This window comes from Hemiscyllium ocellatum, chromosome 20 (genome assembly GCF_020745735.1).
Source record: "Hemiscyllium ocellatum isolate sHemOce1 chromosome 20, sHemOce1.pat.X.cur, whole genome shotgun sequence".
Classification (NCBI taxonomy): domain Eukaryota; kingdom Metazoa; phylum Chordata; class Chondrichthyes; order Orectolobiformes; family Hemiscylliidae; genus Hemiscyllium; species Hemiscyllium ocellatum.
The window spans coordinates 14,657,788-14,675,868 of NC_083420.1; the positions used below are offsets into that span (position 1 = coordinate 14,657,788).

Consider the following 18,081-nt stretch of genomic DNA (forward strand, 5'->3'; position numbering starts at 1 on the left):
GCTAAGAAATTACCCATGGGACAGATGTCTGCTTTGAAAATGTTATGTGGCTAAAAACTATTTGAGAGGGCAGCGATTAATCCTAATGCAAAGCATTGGGGTCTGCTCCTTTCCCTCAGCGGGCAAGGGGAGCTGTGAGTGAAGTTGCTTCAAAAAAAAAACAGAACCTAACCATCTCTTCTTGACACTCAAAGGCATCATCCTTTGCTGAAGCCTCGCCAACATCTAGGGGGTTACAATGACCAGGAACAACATTAACAGCTGTATAAACATTGTGGTTTGGAGAGCTGATCAGTGGATGGAAATGCTGTTGCAACTCACCAAAGCCACAAAGTCAGGATTGTGATGACATTTTGCTTTGGATTCCACAGGCTCTTACTTCCATGACCATTCTATCATGAGGGATCTTATTAAAAGCCTTGCTAAGTTTGACGCAGACCACATCAAATACATTGTTCTCATTAATACTTCTGTGTACCTCCTCAAACTAATTTAAACAAATTTGTAAAAGATGACCTTCCCTTAATAAATCTACACTGACCATCTCCAATTAATCCATGCCTCCACGATATATTCTGCCCCTCAGAACTCTTTCTAATAATTCCCCCACCACTCCTTTAGTCTGACTGGCCTGTAATTAATTATGTCATGAATTCCTTGCTCCTTTCTTTAAAAACACATAACAGGACAACAGCAGTCCTCCAGTCCTTTGGCATCTTACCTGTGGCCAAAGGATTTGAAAATTACTGCTGGGGACCCCGATGTCTCCTCCCATTTTTCTTCCAATATTTCACAGCTCTCTGCCTGATGTCTATACTTGTATTGCCCTTTTCTGTCTAGAGTTATGACTGCCACTTGGCACAATGTACTCCTAATTGTTCTGTTAATGGTAAATTTAATACTCAATATAACAGCTGGTTCAGAAAAAGATGCACAATATTGTTACCTTGTGGCTGACTTGTACAATCTGGACAAAGATAGAGAGGGGAACACAGAGCAGTATGTCACTAATAAGAGCCCAACCATATCCAAATTCTCTGTGAATCGGGGAAGGAGGGCAGTTTCTCTTCCATGATGCCTCATCCACATAAACTGTTTGTAAACAAAAAAGTTAAAATGGACCAGTTAAAACGGAAAAGAACTGAATACAATCGAATTGAATTTATTGTCATGTATGCTGAGATACAATGAAAAGCTTTGTTTTGCAAGCAATGCAGGCAGATCACAGAGTTAAATAGCATAGGTAAGTAAATATTGGCAAACAGCGACAAAAACAAAACAAAACACAGGTGCAGGCAAATATTAAGAGTTTGTAGGTCCATTCAGTATTCTAACACCAGTAGGGTAGAAACTTTCAAAACCGGTTGGTGTGTGTGTGTGTGTGTGTTCAAGCTTCTGTACCTTCTCCTGATGGCAGAGGTTATAGAAGAGCATTACCAGGGTGGGATGGATCTTAAAGAATGCTGGTGGCCTTTCATTGATAGTGGGCCTGGTAGATGGATTCTATAGATGGGAGGTTGGCCTGTGTGATTGTCCCGGGCCGAGTTTACCATTTTCCATAACCACCTCTGATTTTTAATCCATTCCAGGTAGTGATACATCCAGACAGAATACTCTTGATGGCGCACCTATAAACGTTGGCAAGGGTATTTGCCATCATGCCAAATTTCCTCAACTGCCTGAGGAAGAAGAGACGTTCGGCCTTTATAACCAGTGTGTCCACATGAAGTGTCCAAGAAACGTTGTTGTGGATGACCACTCCCAGGAGCTTGACACTCTCCACTCGTACCACGTCTGTGTTGTTGTGGGGGGGGGGCATGAGTAACATCCCTCCGAAGGTCATTAATGAGTTCCTTGGTTTTGCTGGCTTTCAGAGCTAGGTTGTTCTCAGTTCACCATTTTTCCAGGTCTTCCACCTCCCGTCCGTAGTTTGTTTCATTGCCATCTGAGAATTGACTGAATATAGTGGTATCATCAGTGAACCTGTAAATGGCATTAGTCTGGTATTTGGCAACACAACCATGGGTACACAGTGAGTACAGTAGGGCGCTCCAGTGTTGAGTGTTAATGATGATGAAATATTGTTCCCAAGCTTCACTGATTGTGGCCTGTGGGTCAGGAAACTGAGGATCCAGTTGCAGAGAATGGGGCTTAGTCCAAGATCACGATGTTTAGTAATCAGTCTCCAGGGGATAATAGTATTGAAGGCTGAACTATGACAAGATGTTCTAGGGATAAGTGAAGGGCAAGTGATATGGCATCTGACATGGATCTGTTGGTCCGATAGGCAAATTGGAGTGCGTCAAGAGTAGTGGGGAGACTGGAGTTGATTAACGCCATGACCAGCCTTTTAAAGCACTTCATGACCACCGAATTTAGGGCCACTGGGAGGAAATCATTGAGACATGCTGCATGAGCCTTCTTAGGCATAGGGATGCTAATGGCCCTCTTGAAGCTGACAGGGACAGTGGCCGGCTGCAGGGAGAGGTTGAAGATGTCCGAGAAGACCTCTGCCAGTTGATCTGCGCAAGCTCTGAGTGCACGGCCTGGTACTCCACCTGATCCCATCGCTTTCCTTGGATTCACACAAAGGAAAACTGACCTGACCTCCGCTGCAGTGACTGTTGGGATAGGTTCATCAGGACGTGCAGGAATAGGTGTTACCTCTCCACCGAAACTCTGCTCAAAGCGAGGCGATCTGGAAGGGATGTGTCATCAACTGCTATCTTTCACTGTCTCTTTTTAGAACCTGTGATGTCATTCAGTCCTTGCCATAATGGCCGGGTGTATGTCTGGGTCTCTAGTTTGGATTGGTATTGGTCCTTGCTGTCTTAATAGCTCTGCGAAGGTCACACTTGGATTCCTCCTATTTGAGTGGGTCTCCTGTTGGGGAACACCCGGATTGATTTCCTTGGTATACAGTCCTCCACACGCTTGCTGATAAAGTCTATGACAGTGGTGACGTACTTGTCCACGGTACCTGTGAACTGTTTGAACATGGCCCAGACAGCACTGGAGTTGATCCTCTGTCTCCACCGACCAGCATTGGACCTGTATCTGCAAGGGGGGCTCTTGCTTGAGCTTTTGCCAATAAGAAACACAGCAATGTGGTCGGAGTTCCCGAAACAAAGGCAGTGGATGGAGCGGTAGGTATCTTTCACAGCGGTATAGCAGTGGTACTTGGACAATACCTTCCTTAGATTGGCTTGACGGAAGTCGCCAGTAACAATAAACAGGGCCTTGGGGTGTTCTGTCTCCAGGGTTTTAGTGGTGGAGTACAGCACATCCAGAGCTTCCTCAATCCTGATTTGTGGCGGTATGTGCACAGCAGTTAGTATAGCAGCAGTAAATTCCCATGGTAGATAGAAGGGGTGGCATTTGATGATGAGGAATTCGAAGTTTGGGGAGCAATGGCTGCCCAGGGTTGCAGTGTCCATGCACCACAGTTGTTGATTAAAAAGCAAACCCCTCCACCCTTTGTCTTACCCGAGGACACTGTACGGTCCACACGATGGATAGAAAAACCATCAGCCTGAAGTGCGCAGTCAGGAATGGATGGGTTGAGCCAGGTTTCTGGGAAGCCGAGCGCGCAGTTCCCGCAGTTCATGCTAGAAGCTGAGCCGTGATCTGAGTTTGTCTACCATGTTCTCCAGAGATTGTACATTTGCTAGAAGTAAGCTAGGAAAGGGGGGGCTTGAAACCACGCAGCCTCAGGTCTTACTAGCAAGCTGGCATGCTTACCCTGCTTCCTCGCAGGTTTCTTACATCTAAGTGGTCCTGTGGAGCAGGTAGGTTGCAGTTTAGTGCATTTTTGCATAGAGTCTGCTTAGGACCTAGTTAAGCAGGTAATTTACTATGTGGATTTTTACCAGGTCCAGCCACGTTTTTTGCAGAAGCGTTTGGGCTGCTCTCAACTTCCTGTGATTGGTTTTAGTTTGCTTAAATGGTCTTCCAACAGTAGCAACACTAGAAATAATTTCTTAAATTTTGCTTTCAAGAAGACAGACAGATTTCAAAGGGACCCAACTATTTCCCTCCAGAGTCTAGGTACAATTTGGTTCATGTTGGATTGCTTCTTCATATATTTGGTTTGCTGAGGGAGAATAATTCAGGCCCAATCTTGCAGATTATACAAGTTGAGTTAAATTCTTTAAAATTATCCATGTCCCTAATTATTTAGGCAAAAGGAATGACTCCCCTAATCTTTCTTTCATCCTCTTTGTCATCAACTCCAATAACTGAGGTTTCCCTGTGCTCTGAACATCTTTCAATGATGCCATATCTATTTAAACATGCAATACGTGGAAACACAATACCCCTAAAATGCTTTCAACGAGGTTTAATGAAACCAAATAACCTCTTGTGGTTTACAATAAATTTCCTTCAAATATGTCTGAATATGTATCTTTATCCTTTCATAGGATGTGGGGTGCCACTGGCAAGGCCATCATGTGTTGCCTACCTCTAATTGGCTTGCTAGGGCCAGTTCAGATGACAGTTAAGTATATCACTGTAGATCTGGGGTCACACGTCGGCCAGACCAAGTTATGATGGCAGATTCCTTTCCGCAATTAATGGGTGAACCAAATGGGTTTTTATAAAAATCAATCAATTTCACGGTCACCATTACTAAGATGGACTTTCAATTCCAGATTTTTTAACGGAATTTAAATTTCATCAGCTGCCATGGTGGGAAATGAACAGCTGTCCCTAAAGCATTAACTTGAGCTTCTGGACTGGTGAGTAGCCCATGTTGTACAAAGTTTAAGAAGGGCAACAAGGATAAGCCGAATGAGATTTATGTCAGTGGAAGGAAAATAATTGGAGAAGACTTTTAGGCACAGGATTTACTTGTACTTGGAAAAATACAGACTTATTATTGATAGGCAGCATGGCTGTGTGCAAGGAAAATAGTGTCTCACAAACCTAATTGAACCTTTGAGGAAGTGACAAAGAGGCTTGATGAGGGGAGGGCATAGATGTTGTCTACATGGAGTTTAGCAAGGCTTTTTGACTAGGTCCCTTGTGGCACGCTGATACAGAATTGAGGTTACAGTGGATCTGCGGTAAGCTGGTAAGAGGAATACAGAACTGGCTTGGGCATAAAAGACAGAATAGCAGTGGAAGGATGTAGTTCTGACTGGAGATCTGTGACTGGTGGTATTCCACAGGGATCAGGGCTGGGACTCCAATTGTTTGTAATATTTATACAACCACGTTGCTATGGGCCTGGAGTCACATGTAGGCCAGATCAGATAAGGATAACAGTTTCCTTCCCTAAAGGACATTAGTGAACAAAATGGGTGTTTCAAACAATCAGCAATGGATTCATGGTCATCATTCGATTCTTAAGTTCAGATTGTTATTGAATTCACATTACACCATCTGCCATGGCAGGGTTTGATCCCAGATTGCAAAACATTTGAGTCTCTAGATTAATAGTCCAGCGATAGTACCACTGGTCAAGTCAAAACAAGTGCTATAACTGCAACAATAATATCAACTTAGAGTTTGTGATAGTACACACAAACATAGTTCCCACTGAATAGGGATACACTGTAGATCTTACAGCATTGGACCAGGAAAGAAGAGTGAATGATAGAGGTTGAATGCGAATTGGAGAGAGAGTACGTGATATAAGGACAACGGGGACAAGTACAAATGGAAGGGTGAGTGGGGGATTGTATTCATTGGAGTTTAGAAGATTAAGGGGAGATTTAACAGAAACTTATAAGATAATACATGGCTTGGAAAGGGTAGACACTAGGAAATTCTTTCCGTTAGGCGAGGAGACTAGGACCCGTGGACACAGCCTTGGAATTAGAGGGGGTAAATTCAGAACAGAAGTGTGGAGACATTTCTTCGGCCAGAGAGTGGTGGGTCTGTGGAATTCATTGCCGCAGAGTGCAGTGGAGGCCGGGACGCTAAATGTCTTCAAGCCAGAGATTGATAAATCTTGATGTCACAAGGAATGAAGGGCTACGGGGAGAATGCTGGTAAATGGAGCTGAAACGCCCATCAGCCATGATTGAATGGTGGAGTGGACTCGATGGGCAGAATGGCCTTACTTCCACTCCTATGTCTTATGGTCTTATGGGTGGAGATTCTGGAAGGGAGATATTTTGGCGGGGGAGGTGTGAATGGGGGAGAGGGGACAGGAATTAGAGACAAAAACAGAGACAGAGGCAGAGAGTGTCAAACCTCATCTCACCTGCCTCCCTCGAGTGACTGTAAAGTTGAAATGTGGCCCCTCTTGCAAAAAAGCTTTGCAAATCTTGATGTAGTATTTGATTACCCTGACATCATTCCATTGGATGGAGGTCCTGAGGATTTTGTGTTTTTGTCCAGAGGTGGGGGGGGCTCTCCCCATGTAATTGCATCCAGTAACCAAAATCGCCACTTGATAAAATCTGGTTTTATGTATTTTCCTGAGATGAGTACTAAGGTGGTGTAGAATACCCAGTCCCTGTTGCCATTAACAAATGATTCCAACTGTGAGCTAAACTAATAATTTGTTCGACTGGGCATCACATGAAAAGCATAAAACTATGATTCACTGATGAGAGTTGTTTGATGAGCATTCCTTTAACCTGATCACTCATGTCTTCAATATGATGGAGGAGAAAGTGAGGTCTGCAGATGCTGGAGATCAGAGCTGAAAATGTGTTGCTGGAAAAGCGCAGCAGGTCAGGCAGCATCCAAGGAACAGGAGAATCGACGTTTCGGTCATAAGCCCTTCTTCACGAATGGATAATACATGCCTTGGAAAGAGTGGACGCTAGGAAATTGTTTCCGTTAGGCAAGGAGACTAGAACCCATGGACACAGCCTTAGAATTAGAGGGGGTATATTCAGAATTCAGCCCTTCTTCACCCATTCCTGAAGAAGGGCTTATGCCCGAAACGTCGAATCTCCTGTTCCTTGGATGCTGCCTGACCTACTGCGCTTTTTCAGCAACACATTTTCAGCTCTTCAATATAATGGAAAGGAACATGACTGAAGATTAATAAAAAGCTCAAATTACCAGTGTCTTTGACATGCAGATATTCTATATCCCCTTCCCACTGGCTATCTTCATCCATCTCAATCGTTGATGTTCCTGCGATTGTTCCACCAGCTGCTGGACTGTTCCCATGTTTAGCAGTTTCGGTATTCTCATTTGATGCGGATGTGCCTTCTGCTTCTGCCGCTGTAGGCTCCTGGGTAGAGTTCGCTGATGCACTGACCGAAGGTGCAGACACAGCTGCTTCCTCTAACTTCTTTCGAAGAGGATGCCCATACACGATGTACCACAGGAATGTGTGAACCAGGCGCAGCCGAGGCATTTTGGGAAGGAAGCCGAGTGATCGCCCAAGACCTGGAACTGAAGGAAACAAAGATTTTTAAAATTACAGGTGAAAATGTAAATGATATGTATTTTTGAAAACCCTTATTTCAGGCAGAATTACAATTTGCATAACAGCTATAGCATGATGTAGCGGGGAATAAATAACAACAAGATGTACAAGAGTAAAGTATTAATAAATTAAAAGGAAACCTAAGAGTGCTTTATGCAATTTTGAGTTCCTATTATACAAGTAATATTAAATTCATGAGAATAACACACGTCTTAGGATGGAATTGGCCATTTAACAGACAATGATTGATCTGATTGTAGTCTCAATTCCATTTTCCTAACTGTCCCCATAACTTTGATTCCTTTGTGCATCAAAAATGATGAATTAATTCAATGAACCAACCTCAACTGCTATCTGGGAAAGAGAATTCCACACTCAAATGATCCTCCGTCTTAAAAGGGACACCTCTTCTTTTAAATTGTGCCCTCTTATTCTAGTCTCTCCCACAGGATGCAGAGAAAGTCTTCAAAAACAGGAATCCTTTTTACTAGAGCAAAGGAAACCCTGAAGGCAATTCAACTGAGGATTTGATAAAGTAAACTGGGAAAGATCACAATTATTTGGGAGTCAGAAATGGAGAGTCATCAATTTGAAATTTAAGATGATGAGAAGACAGACTTAAACAATTACTTTGTGCAGAGGTTTGTAGGCTCATGAACACCATTTGTTACAAAAAAAGACCCACTTGAAAATCAGGCTAAATATTTGAATAATGTAAAAAGCCTGTAATGAAGAACAGAGCAGGATTGCAGGCTTAGTTTTGAATTGGCAGGGGACTGGATTGGGTTGGGATATCTGGTTGGCATGGACAGGTTGGACCGAAGGGTCTGTTTCCATGCTGTACATCTCTATGACTCTCTATGACTGAATTTAATATTTTCTGTGCTTTAAGCATTCATTCTCGCAAACAAGATTTAAAACAGATTGACTTCTAACCTGCAAAAAGTAATCAACTATGATAGCTCTCTAAACACACATACAATTTATTTTTACCTATAAAAGGATGGTAATTCTTCAGAGGGGTGACACCCATTTTCTCATCAGTTTTACTTGTGGAGCATTTGCTGGTGGTCTCTGCATTCCTGTTTTGCTCGGAACCACATGATGCAATCACAGAAGCACTCTCTCTTGCTTGTTTCTCCTTTTCTTTCTGTGCATGGAGTTGCAACATTTTCATTCTATAAAGCAAAAAGGAGTTTATAATCCCACTGTAAATACGACACCATGACCCATCTGCACACATGCAGTAGCACCACATCACACTTTTGCCATATTTTCTGCTCACGTTAGCTTTTAACTCACTAGTTTCATTTCAGTGAGAAAGAAAGGCAAACTAGCCACCTACAAATTAAAAGCAAAAAACTTAAAATCAAGCTGCTCTTTGCTCTTTTGAATGTACAACCCCAAACAATTCAGAAATTGTAGCTGGTATAAAATAACTCATTAGCTACTGACCTGTGCACGGTGTAAGAACTGGAGATCCTAAATCGAACTTGTTCAATTGCACTACTCACAAGTGGATCATTGGGAAGCACAGAGGGATGGGCCACAAACTCCACCTAGGTAGCATTGAAACAGAAAAATTTTAACTAGATGCATACGTGAGGTGTGAAAATATCATCTTTGGAAACTGAAACTACTGTACAAAGATCCTTAATAGGTTCCTTTATATAAGACATAAGACATTCACTTTATTCATTAATATCGATACAAAGTGATTTGCTGAAGTTTAGCAAGTTTTTAAATTATGGTGTCCACAGGAAAAACAATTAGCTTTCATTTGAACCTTTTTGCTGATACCATCTTGTATAACTGTGGTACGGAAGAGTCGGAGCAGTCCCTCCTGTGACAACTTGTGGACCATTCGCACGATAGATTTCTTACAGCACCTGGTGACGACACCATCCTGCTTCTCCTCCTCCATGATCATCTTCTGCAGCCTGGCGGAGAAACAAAATAACACTTTTCTACAAGTAAATTCTACTTTCTACTAGCTACCTACATTATTGGGTTGTCTGAAAGAAACATGGGCTTAATAGTTAAACATCTAAGTGTCTCAAATGTAATTCAATGCAAATTTGCTAAACCAATTTTTGGACTATCCTTTGTCTCCCCTCCCCCTATCTCACTCTTAAGTAATTGCCTCCAGCAACATTAGTTTAAGTTGGCACAACAAGCAAATACATTATGGGCTCTTTTAAAGCTGCAGGTATAATCATATTGCCCATGCAAGCGAAGATGACACATTGACATGGGTGCGTCGAAGAAATCTGAAAATATTATACCATAATTTAAGATCAAAAGAAGTTAAATGAATTCTGAAAGCAGTTCATCCAGGAACAAAGAAAGTGAAGTTAAGCATGTTCGTTATCTCTTTAAAGTATTTTTTTAAGACACAACAATATATCATGACTCATTTCATTTATTCACTTAGTAGTGATTTGTTTGTTCTCATCTGTTGCAAATGCCCAATGCTATAACAAAAGCAGAAATACATTCAGATGGATTTTGCATCATGTTATCCATTTCAAAGAAAGGTTGTGTTTCAAACAAAAAATAATATTGAATCATCAGTATTTGCAGTAAAACTTTTTAATATGTTGCAAGTCTAGAAATAAATGACATCTTAATAAATTTTGACAGTTGCTTCTCCAGAATCAATTGCATTAATGAAACAGTTGTTTGGTAAAGCTTCAACAGACTTACTCGAGATTCATATGTTGACATAATGCAATAAAACTTACGAAAACAGACTTTCAATCAGTTTCAAATTCCGCACAGCTTCTAATATCATGTTCTGTCGTTTTAGCATCCTAAAAGTTTCATGAGGCCTCTTTAACTGGGTCTCCTTACATGGTTTCCTTTTCTTTCCAAGTCCCTTCTCCTGTGAAGATAAATGAAAAAACTTTCATATGAATGATAATAAATACCATCCAAGCTTAAGATACTATCTGAGCCCAATTGAATGGTAAGTCCAAACATACCATACATACACATCACTAGTTTGAAAAATCCACTAACTGAAAACTTCAGCAAAAAAAAATGCAATGTAGCAGGATCGTCAATTAATAAAACAGATAATCAACAAAACTGGTTAGACTTTGCTATTTTAATGTGCTAGCCACACATTACTACCCTAGATACTGTAATAAACTGAGCATAAAGTGGGTCCATGTGATTACACAGAGAAACACGATAATACTGAGGTCTGAATTGTTCTGAAAACTGTGAAATCAATGTAAGACTCTGTTAATTTATTTTTTTAGATTAGAATCAGTCTAAACATTATGACACAGACAACAGAACACAGGGGGCTAACACCTTCAACATCTTATCTGGGCTGACACCGATTGTTACAGTTAACCTGAGAATATAACTTTTCAAAAAAGTTTTGATTTACATATGAAAGAAGTGAAACTATCATGGTCATCCTAACAGATGAGAGACATAACGAGCAATCAAGCTATTTTTCAATGTATAATTTCAGTTACATCACACTGTAAACTTTTGCTATAAATTCTGTGTCTTACAATTGTGTACTCGCCAACTACCTGATGAGTGAGTGGCGCTCCAAAAGCTAGTGCTTCCAATTAACCTGTTGGACTATAACCTGGTGTTGTGTGATTTTTAATTTAGTTCTGAAAACTATTTGCATACCTTCGCTTTTTCAACTTTAACCTCTTCAATAACAACATCCTCCTCACTTAGACCGTGCACTATTTCGGTACAAGAGGTACAGCCCAGATTCTCTTCTGAGGAGTTTAACTGAATATCCATTTGCTGAAATTCTGTGGAGGACTCTTCAACATTTTTGGCAATGTTCTGGGAAGCCATCCTAGCAGGTGTTTTTAGTAAACCAGATAATGTTCTACCTGCATAAAACACAAATTATTATAAAATGTTAATAATTTACATCTTGGCACATTAAAAAAAAATCCAGGCAATTGAGCTTTTTCCTCAGTGAGGAATATTTCACAAACTGTAAGCAAAGATCTAAGCAATTATGAAAATGTACCCCTAGTGTGAAATAAAACGGGACATTAGATACGTTAAACATGATCTTCCATATTTCCCACAGTGTGTTCAAGTACAAATGAAAAGGGTGTAATCCACACTGGGAGAACATTCTTCACTTAAATTACATTGGCATTAAGAGCATCCTCTGTTTCAGTATACATAAAGATCACCCTTTGGGACTGAAGCCCCATTAAACAGAGATCATAGCAGATACAGATGATACAAAAAAAATGACATAAATTAAATCGCTGATCAACTAGAAGGAACTGAATTGTGTGGGGCATATTTATTTTTGGATTGGAAGAATGAGAAAAACATTTTTGGTCAGTTGGATATTTGCGGCGTGCAAAGACCAATTATAATAGACAAGAGAGTTCAGATTAGTTTGTCTACATGCAGAGAAAATATTTGCTCTAAGAGGGAATGGCTTGGAAAGGGTGGATGCTAGGAAATTGTTTCCGTTAGGTGAGGAGACTAGGACCCGTGGACACAACCTTAGAATTAGAGGGGATAAATTCAGAACAGAAATGCGGAGACATTTCTTCAGCCAGAGAGTGGTGGGCCTGTGGAATTCATTGCCGCAGAGTGCAGTGGAGGCCGGGACGCTAAATACCTTCAAGGCAGAGATTGGTAAATTCTTGATGTCACAAGGAATTAAGGGCTATGGGGAGAATGCAGGTAAGTGGAGTTGAAATGCCCATCAGCCATGATTGAATGGTGGAGTGGACTCGATGGGCCGAATGGCCTTACTTCCACTCCTATGTCTTATGGTCTTATGGAATACAGATTTTAGAATCAGAGAATCCGTATAGTGCACAGGCAGGCCATTCAGCCCATCCAGTCCACAGTGAACCTCTGAAGAGCATTACACCCAGACCCACCTCCCTACCTTATCCCTGTAACCCTGCATTTCCTATGGCTAACCCACCTAACCTGCACATCCCTGGACACTATGAGCAATTTACCCTGGCCAATCCACTTAACCTGCACATCTTTGCACTGTGGCAGGAAACGGGAGCTCCTGGAGAAAACCCACGCAACTATGGGCAGAATGTGCAACCTCCACACAGACAGACAGTCGCCTGAGGGTGGAATCAAACCCAGGCCCCTGCCACTGTGAGGCAGCAGTGCTAACCATTGAGCCATCGTGTTGTTGAGTCACAACCATATTCATCCGTGCTTTGGCATAAGACTGTTCAGGTCACTTGGTTGGAGGGTTGCTTAATAATGCCAGTTCAATCCCTGTAGTGGCCGAGGTAGCTCTTGGGGCTAATCTCATTAATATCACAACATAACTGTGCCATGATTAATAGCTGAATTAACACAAGATATGTACCAATTTATATTTCATTAAATTGTATTTTAACAATTTAACTATGATTTTATCAATTGAAACAGATTGTTTGTGCCAACAACTATTCTTAGCGTGACTGAAATTCGTTGAAGCTCTCTGCAACACTTTCAATTTTTCACCAAGTCTTTAACTCTGTTATTATTTGATGCATCACTTTCATAAAATGTGATTGGCGATCCTTATCCTTCAAATGTAGTTCAATACTCTTAGGACCAGACCAGGCCAATTGTCACAATATAGCAGTGTGATGAAAGGTGATTTTTTTAGAAAAGTTTTTCCATTTTAAACTCTTGGCATATGGATTTGGTCTACTTGTGTGAATGAATTTAATAACTAACTAGGTCAGTCTTTCCAGTGCTGTAATCTTGTATTAGAAAGTGGATGACAAAGACCCTTGGAGAGTTAGGGAAATTTGTTTACACTGAGGTTAAGAAACAGAAATCATTAAGCCATCAGTTTAGCAGAGACTAGGATGAGCAAACTTTAGTAAAAATGTAATTAAAAACTTCTGAATTCAGTTCCATAACCACCCAACAGAGGTCAAATGCAAGAACAGCTTTTCCTAGAAAAGGAGTTTGTTCAAAGTAGTTCACCGATTTAATTACCTCAGTGTAAGGGTTTTAGTTTCTGAAAGCATTCAAGCCAGGAGTGTTTGGTTAGAAATTGCATTGGATTCAAAGCTGAGAAAATCGAAAATCTCAGTTTTGAGAGTCAAAGAAAAAGGCTTTGCAGCTCACAGAACCATAACAGGAAAGCTGTCGTTAAAATCAACATATAGAGTTAACTGGAAAGTTACTCGGGATGTTGGTTAACTGTAAAGTTATGGTGTTGGGGAGTACATGAGATTTGTTTCACCAAATAACTGAAATTTTTTAAACTGTTGTATTTAGATGGTGGCCAGGTTTCAAGTTCCACCTTTTCCATAGGTGTGTAATAATATCTCTGAACTGGCTGACTAGAAAATACCTAAATAACTACATTTTGACTGTTTGTTTTATTATTGTTTTAACTTCTGTTTTACTGTTAAAAATAAACCTGCAGCCGGCTGTGCTTATGTTTCCATGAAAGGTCACTACATTAAATTAAAGAAAAATGAAATACAATCAAGCAGTTAGATTTAATTCTGAGATTGACTTGACCAGCACAAACATCAGCTGGAATCAAAACAGGAAATAGGCAGCGTAGAACGTAGATTGACACAGGATTTCATGAATCAGAACAAGACAGGGAAGGTCACACAACCAGGATGATTCTTGGACTGAGGGAAAATCGCACAGGATCTCTTGATTCTCCAGCACTGGCAACACAAACTCGTTTATGAACAGTGACAATTAAAGATGGAAGCAAATACGTGTCTAAAAAGTCCTGGCACATTCATCACTTTCAATAGAAATCAAAAACTTTGCAAAGAAATACACCATTTTATTATCACACTAGAAGGAGAAAAAAATGTGTGATTTGACATGCATCGCAGTATATGTTGCATCAGATGATTCCCAAAGAGAGAACCAATTTTTGTTTATTTAACTGTGACTTAAAATAATTGGGAACAGTTTGCAATAGCAAAACATCAAGCAACTTAAGATATCAATGTCCACAATTCTTACCAAAAATCCTGACCAAGTAAAAGATTTTGTTGCAATATAAATAATTCACTATAAAGTACAAAAAAAATCACAATTCACTGACCTTTGCCCAATTTTGACTTGCGACCTTTTCTCAGTTTGAGCTTTCTTAATAGTGCACTTTTAACTAATTTCTTTCCTTTGTATATTTTCTGAGAGGTAGTACACTTCTTCCCTCTGTGCTCTGAATGAGAAGACTGTTTGCCCTGCACAGGAACTGGTGGTAATTTCACAGGCTGTTTTCGATCATGATTTGCCTTTGATGAGCCTTCTGATAAATCCTGCAGCACACCTTCCCTCTCAGGCAAGTCCTTCACTGGTACTACAGCTTGCTGGGGGACAGGTTCCGGTTCGGCATGATGAAGGGGCAGGAAACTAGTTATTGCCAAACGCTCGCTTCTGGCCTTTTCCTTTTCAAATTGCTTGCTCAGTTCACTCTGCTCCACAAATGTCTTAGCCACGTATTTCGTTGTGCGCTGACGACCTTCGTCCTCCATGAAGCCCTGTTACAGAAAGGCCATTTGCATTTAGAACCAGGAAATACATTAACTGTCCATTCTCATGCACCTGCAGCTTTATCAATTTGAACTCCAAAATATTTGGAAGTCGAGTGGAAAAGACAACAGGTCCTTCCCAAGGGACTCAAGAGGATGAGATGTACCTAGTAAAGGTGGAGTTCCACTCAATTGGCTGCAACCATTTAATTTCCAGTGGGAAATTTTTCCACAGGGCAGGGGCAAGATGAAAGGTTTTCCCACTTCAAGAGCATGTGGCCAAGATGTGCTTTCCAAGGGACTGCCAACTATAATCTTCTTGGTGAAACTTTAAGAAAAAAGCTCCAAACATTTCCTAACAAATCAACCTGTGGGAGTCAATGTCACTAGCATGTAGGGGTCAAGGTTTTGGTCAGAGCTGATGAACTTTGTTAAAATACTCTTTCGCCTAAAATGGTCTGTGGGCACCTCAGGTTTAGTAGCTGTGTTCCGCTCCTCCTGGTGGGAGACTGGTTGGAGGGAGTCAAGAGGATTATGCTGAACAACATTCCTTCTAGACTGCATAGCCAATGGGAAGGGCTGTACATGCCAGAAAATAGTTTCCGCCACCTGAAGCCACTGCCATACAGGCAGCTTGAAGATCCGCACCGTGGCAAAAAAATATTTCAGTGAATGCTACTGCCAAGGTACCTTCGAGCTGCATTAAGCTTCAGTCTAAGTGGATAGAATCCTGGTTCGACGCTTGTGCTGAGAAAACAGATGCCCTGGAATTCCAAAGCTTTTACATTCAAAAATACATCTGCTCGAACTAACCTATCCATTTGGACATTGGCTTTCAGGATAAACTAGAACAAAATGGGGAAAAGCTCGTCTCCATACAAAACCAAATTCGGTCATGTCAAAGAGTTTAACTAACTGCTCAATCATTAGTGGCCTTATATATTGCAAACCTGCCTTGGCTTAGATGCAGAACCTACAAAAGGATCAACTCAATCTCAATCCCCATTAAAAAAAATGTGTCACCAAATCAATGCTGAAGAGAGACTGTCCCCAGCATTCAAGAGACTTCATTGCTTCTTTAATTTTAATAAGACTCCATTGACACCCCACCAACTGTGTGGGGTGTGAAGGTTTAATGTGTAGATGGTCATTTAGTTATTTTAGATTTATATCAGACCATCCAAATTATAGCATATAGCAGTAAGGAAGGAGGAGAAAACAAAATACTGTGAAGCCAGGAATTGAGTAGTATAGGTGGTGCAAAAAGTGGATTGTAAACATGAAGCAACAATTTTATCCTTTTTGTAATCTGATTAGGATTGATATAAACCCAGTTCCATTCTTTACCGTAATAACTTTGTATCTTTCCAACAAACGGCACAACATCCGACCTTCGAGTTTGCCAACATTCAATGCCAATCGGATTTCAGTCTGCGAAATTCCTTTGGTGCCTCTTCTTTCAACTAGAAATGCCAAGAAAATAATCATATCTTTCAAAAGGAAAAAAAGTTTAAAATGTCACCATGTCACTGAATCTTCACAGTGTGCTACAATAGCAACTACATTTAAAAGTAGTCACCATGAAGTGCGTTGATTTTTCAAATATAAAAAGGCCTCTTCGTCAACCATATCATACACTGTCCTACTCCTGGACTACCCTTTCAATATTCTCATACTCTGGTTACAAGTTTCAGTTGTAATGCCTTTATTTCCCAATATCACTTCAGAGAATGTTGGAGCATTTCAGATTTACACTTAAAATATCCTTCCAGCCACCAACCCAAATAAGGACTTTGCTGTCCACATTATAATTATTTATTAGTTGACTGTTCTTTTGGCCCAGATTTTGAACATTTATCATCAATAAACTCAGCGAAACTGACAGCAATCTGCACATGCTTAGATGTGTGTCAGGATCCAGAAGTTGTTGTCAGCAGTGCTACAATTCTACAGAAGGTACAGCATACGGTCCCCTCAGAATCAGCTGAAATTTGTTGGTCTCATTCTGAAAATCTATGAAAACATCACACATTGTATTGAATGAGCTAGAACTGGCTTTTTAAACAAGTTAATAACTAAAGTTAAATACTCTGTGATTTTTGAGAAGATTTGTAGCTCAGGTCGAGGTTCAGGTTGTAAGTTTGCTTGCTGAGCTGGCAGGTTTATTTTCAGACATTTCGCACCATGCTAGGTAACCTCATTAGTGAGCCACTGGTGAAGCCTCATTTTGAGGCTTCATTCTTTTCATTTTGAAGAGGTGACAAAGAAGATTGATGAAAGTAGAGCTGTATGGTTATCTATATGGACTTCAGCCCGGCGTTTGACAAAGTTCTGCATGGTACACTGGTCAGCAAAGTTAGATCACATGGATTTAGCCTTAAAAATTTATATCATATTTGGTGTAATCTAAATTTCTGTACTGCATTTCTTTATGAATTGCATTTGATTTTTCTAAAAATATGCATCTTTAAGCTCCTGTCAAATAATTTATCTCACAATCTGAAATTTTAAAATGTTCAAGATAATGAGATATTGAAATTTCCTGGTTTGCTGTCCCAGAGAATACTGCAGTGTAATTGGATGTTTACTCTGCTTGCTGATGTCATGCTGCTATATGCCTGGAGATTCCCTTAAAAATAGCCAGGTTTACAATATTGTTAAGTAGAGGGGAAACCAGCAACACAGATCGCTAGGTCCTCATAGGTGCCTTTTCCCAAGATCCATAAGACGTACAGCAGAAGTAGGGCATCAGCTCATCAAATCCGCTCCATAATTCAACAAAGTCATGGCTGATCTGAAAATTCTTAACTCCACTTTCCAGACTTATACTCACACCGCTCCAGATCATGGTCACACCTCACAAAGTATCCAGGTAACTTACCCCTCCCTGATATGGTACAATGTCTGCAGGTCAGTCTACTGCTCCTCAACTCAGATTCAAAGTTACTTAAACTGCAAACACTTGTAAAGTGGTGTTCTCTCTGGATCACCTTGATCTCCAGCATCTCCCACATGCTGCATATTAATATATCACCCAGTCTGCCATCACTGTCATTTTTAATTTATAATTTATTCACTCCAGTATCCCTATTCTTTACATGTTATTGCAATTATTTTATAGCTGTATCGATCTTATAGGTAACAAGCTATTTTTGAGAGAGAGAAAAAGACTAGAGGCCTGAACACAAACTTAAG

The 18,081-nt window shown here is 40.5% G+C and overlaps 1 protein-coding gene across 2 annotated transcripts in view; it reads right to left on the bottom strand.

Moving 5' to 3' along the window:
- The window catches only part of LOC132825355 (general transcription factor 3C polypeptide 1-like), a 69,473-nt gene that overhangs the window by 38,376 nt on the left and 13,016 nt on the right, over window positions 1–18,081 (bottom strand). For both annotated transcript variants that reach the window (XM_060840524.1, XM_060840522.1), the window contains exons 8-16: window positions 16,234–16,349; window positions 14,457–14,895; window positions 11,054–11,268; window positions 10,141–10,280; window positions 9,183–9,336; window positions 8,852–8,955; window positions 8,390–8,574; window positions 7,024–7,362; window positions 947–1,092 (exon numbers count right to left, since the gene is read on the bottom strand). In XM_060840524.1, coding sequence (XP_060696507.1) covers window positions 947–1,092; window positions 7,024–7,362; window positions 8,390–8,574; window positions 8,852–8,955; window positions 9,183–9,336; window positions 10,141–10,280; window positions 11,054–11,268; window positions 14,457–14,895; window positions 16,234–16,349 — 1,838 coding nt within the window. The remainder of the gene's footprint in view (window positions 1–946; window positions 1,093–7,023; window positions 7,363–8,389; window positions 8,575–8,851; window positions 8,956–9,182; window positions 9,337–10,140; window positions 10,281–11,053; window positions 11,269–14,456; window positions 14,896–16,233; window positions 16,350–18,081) is intronic.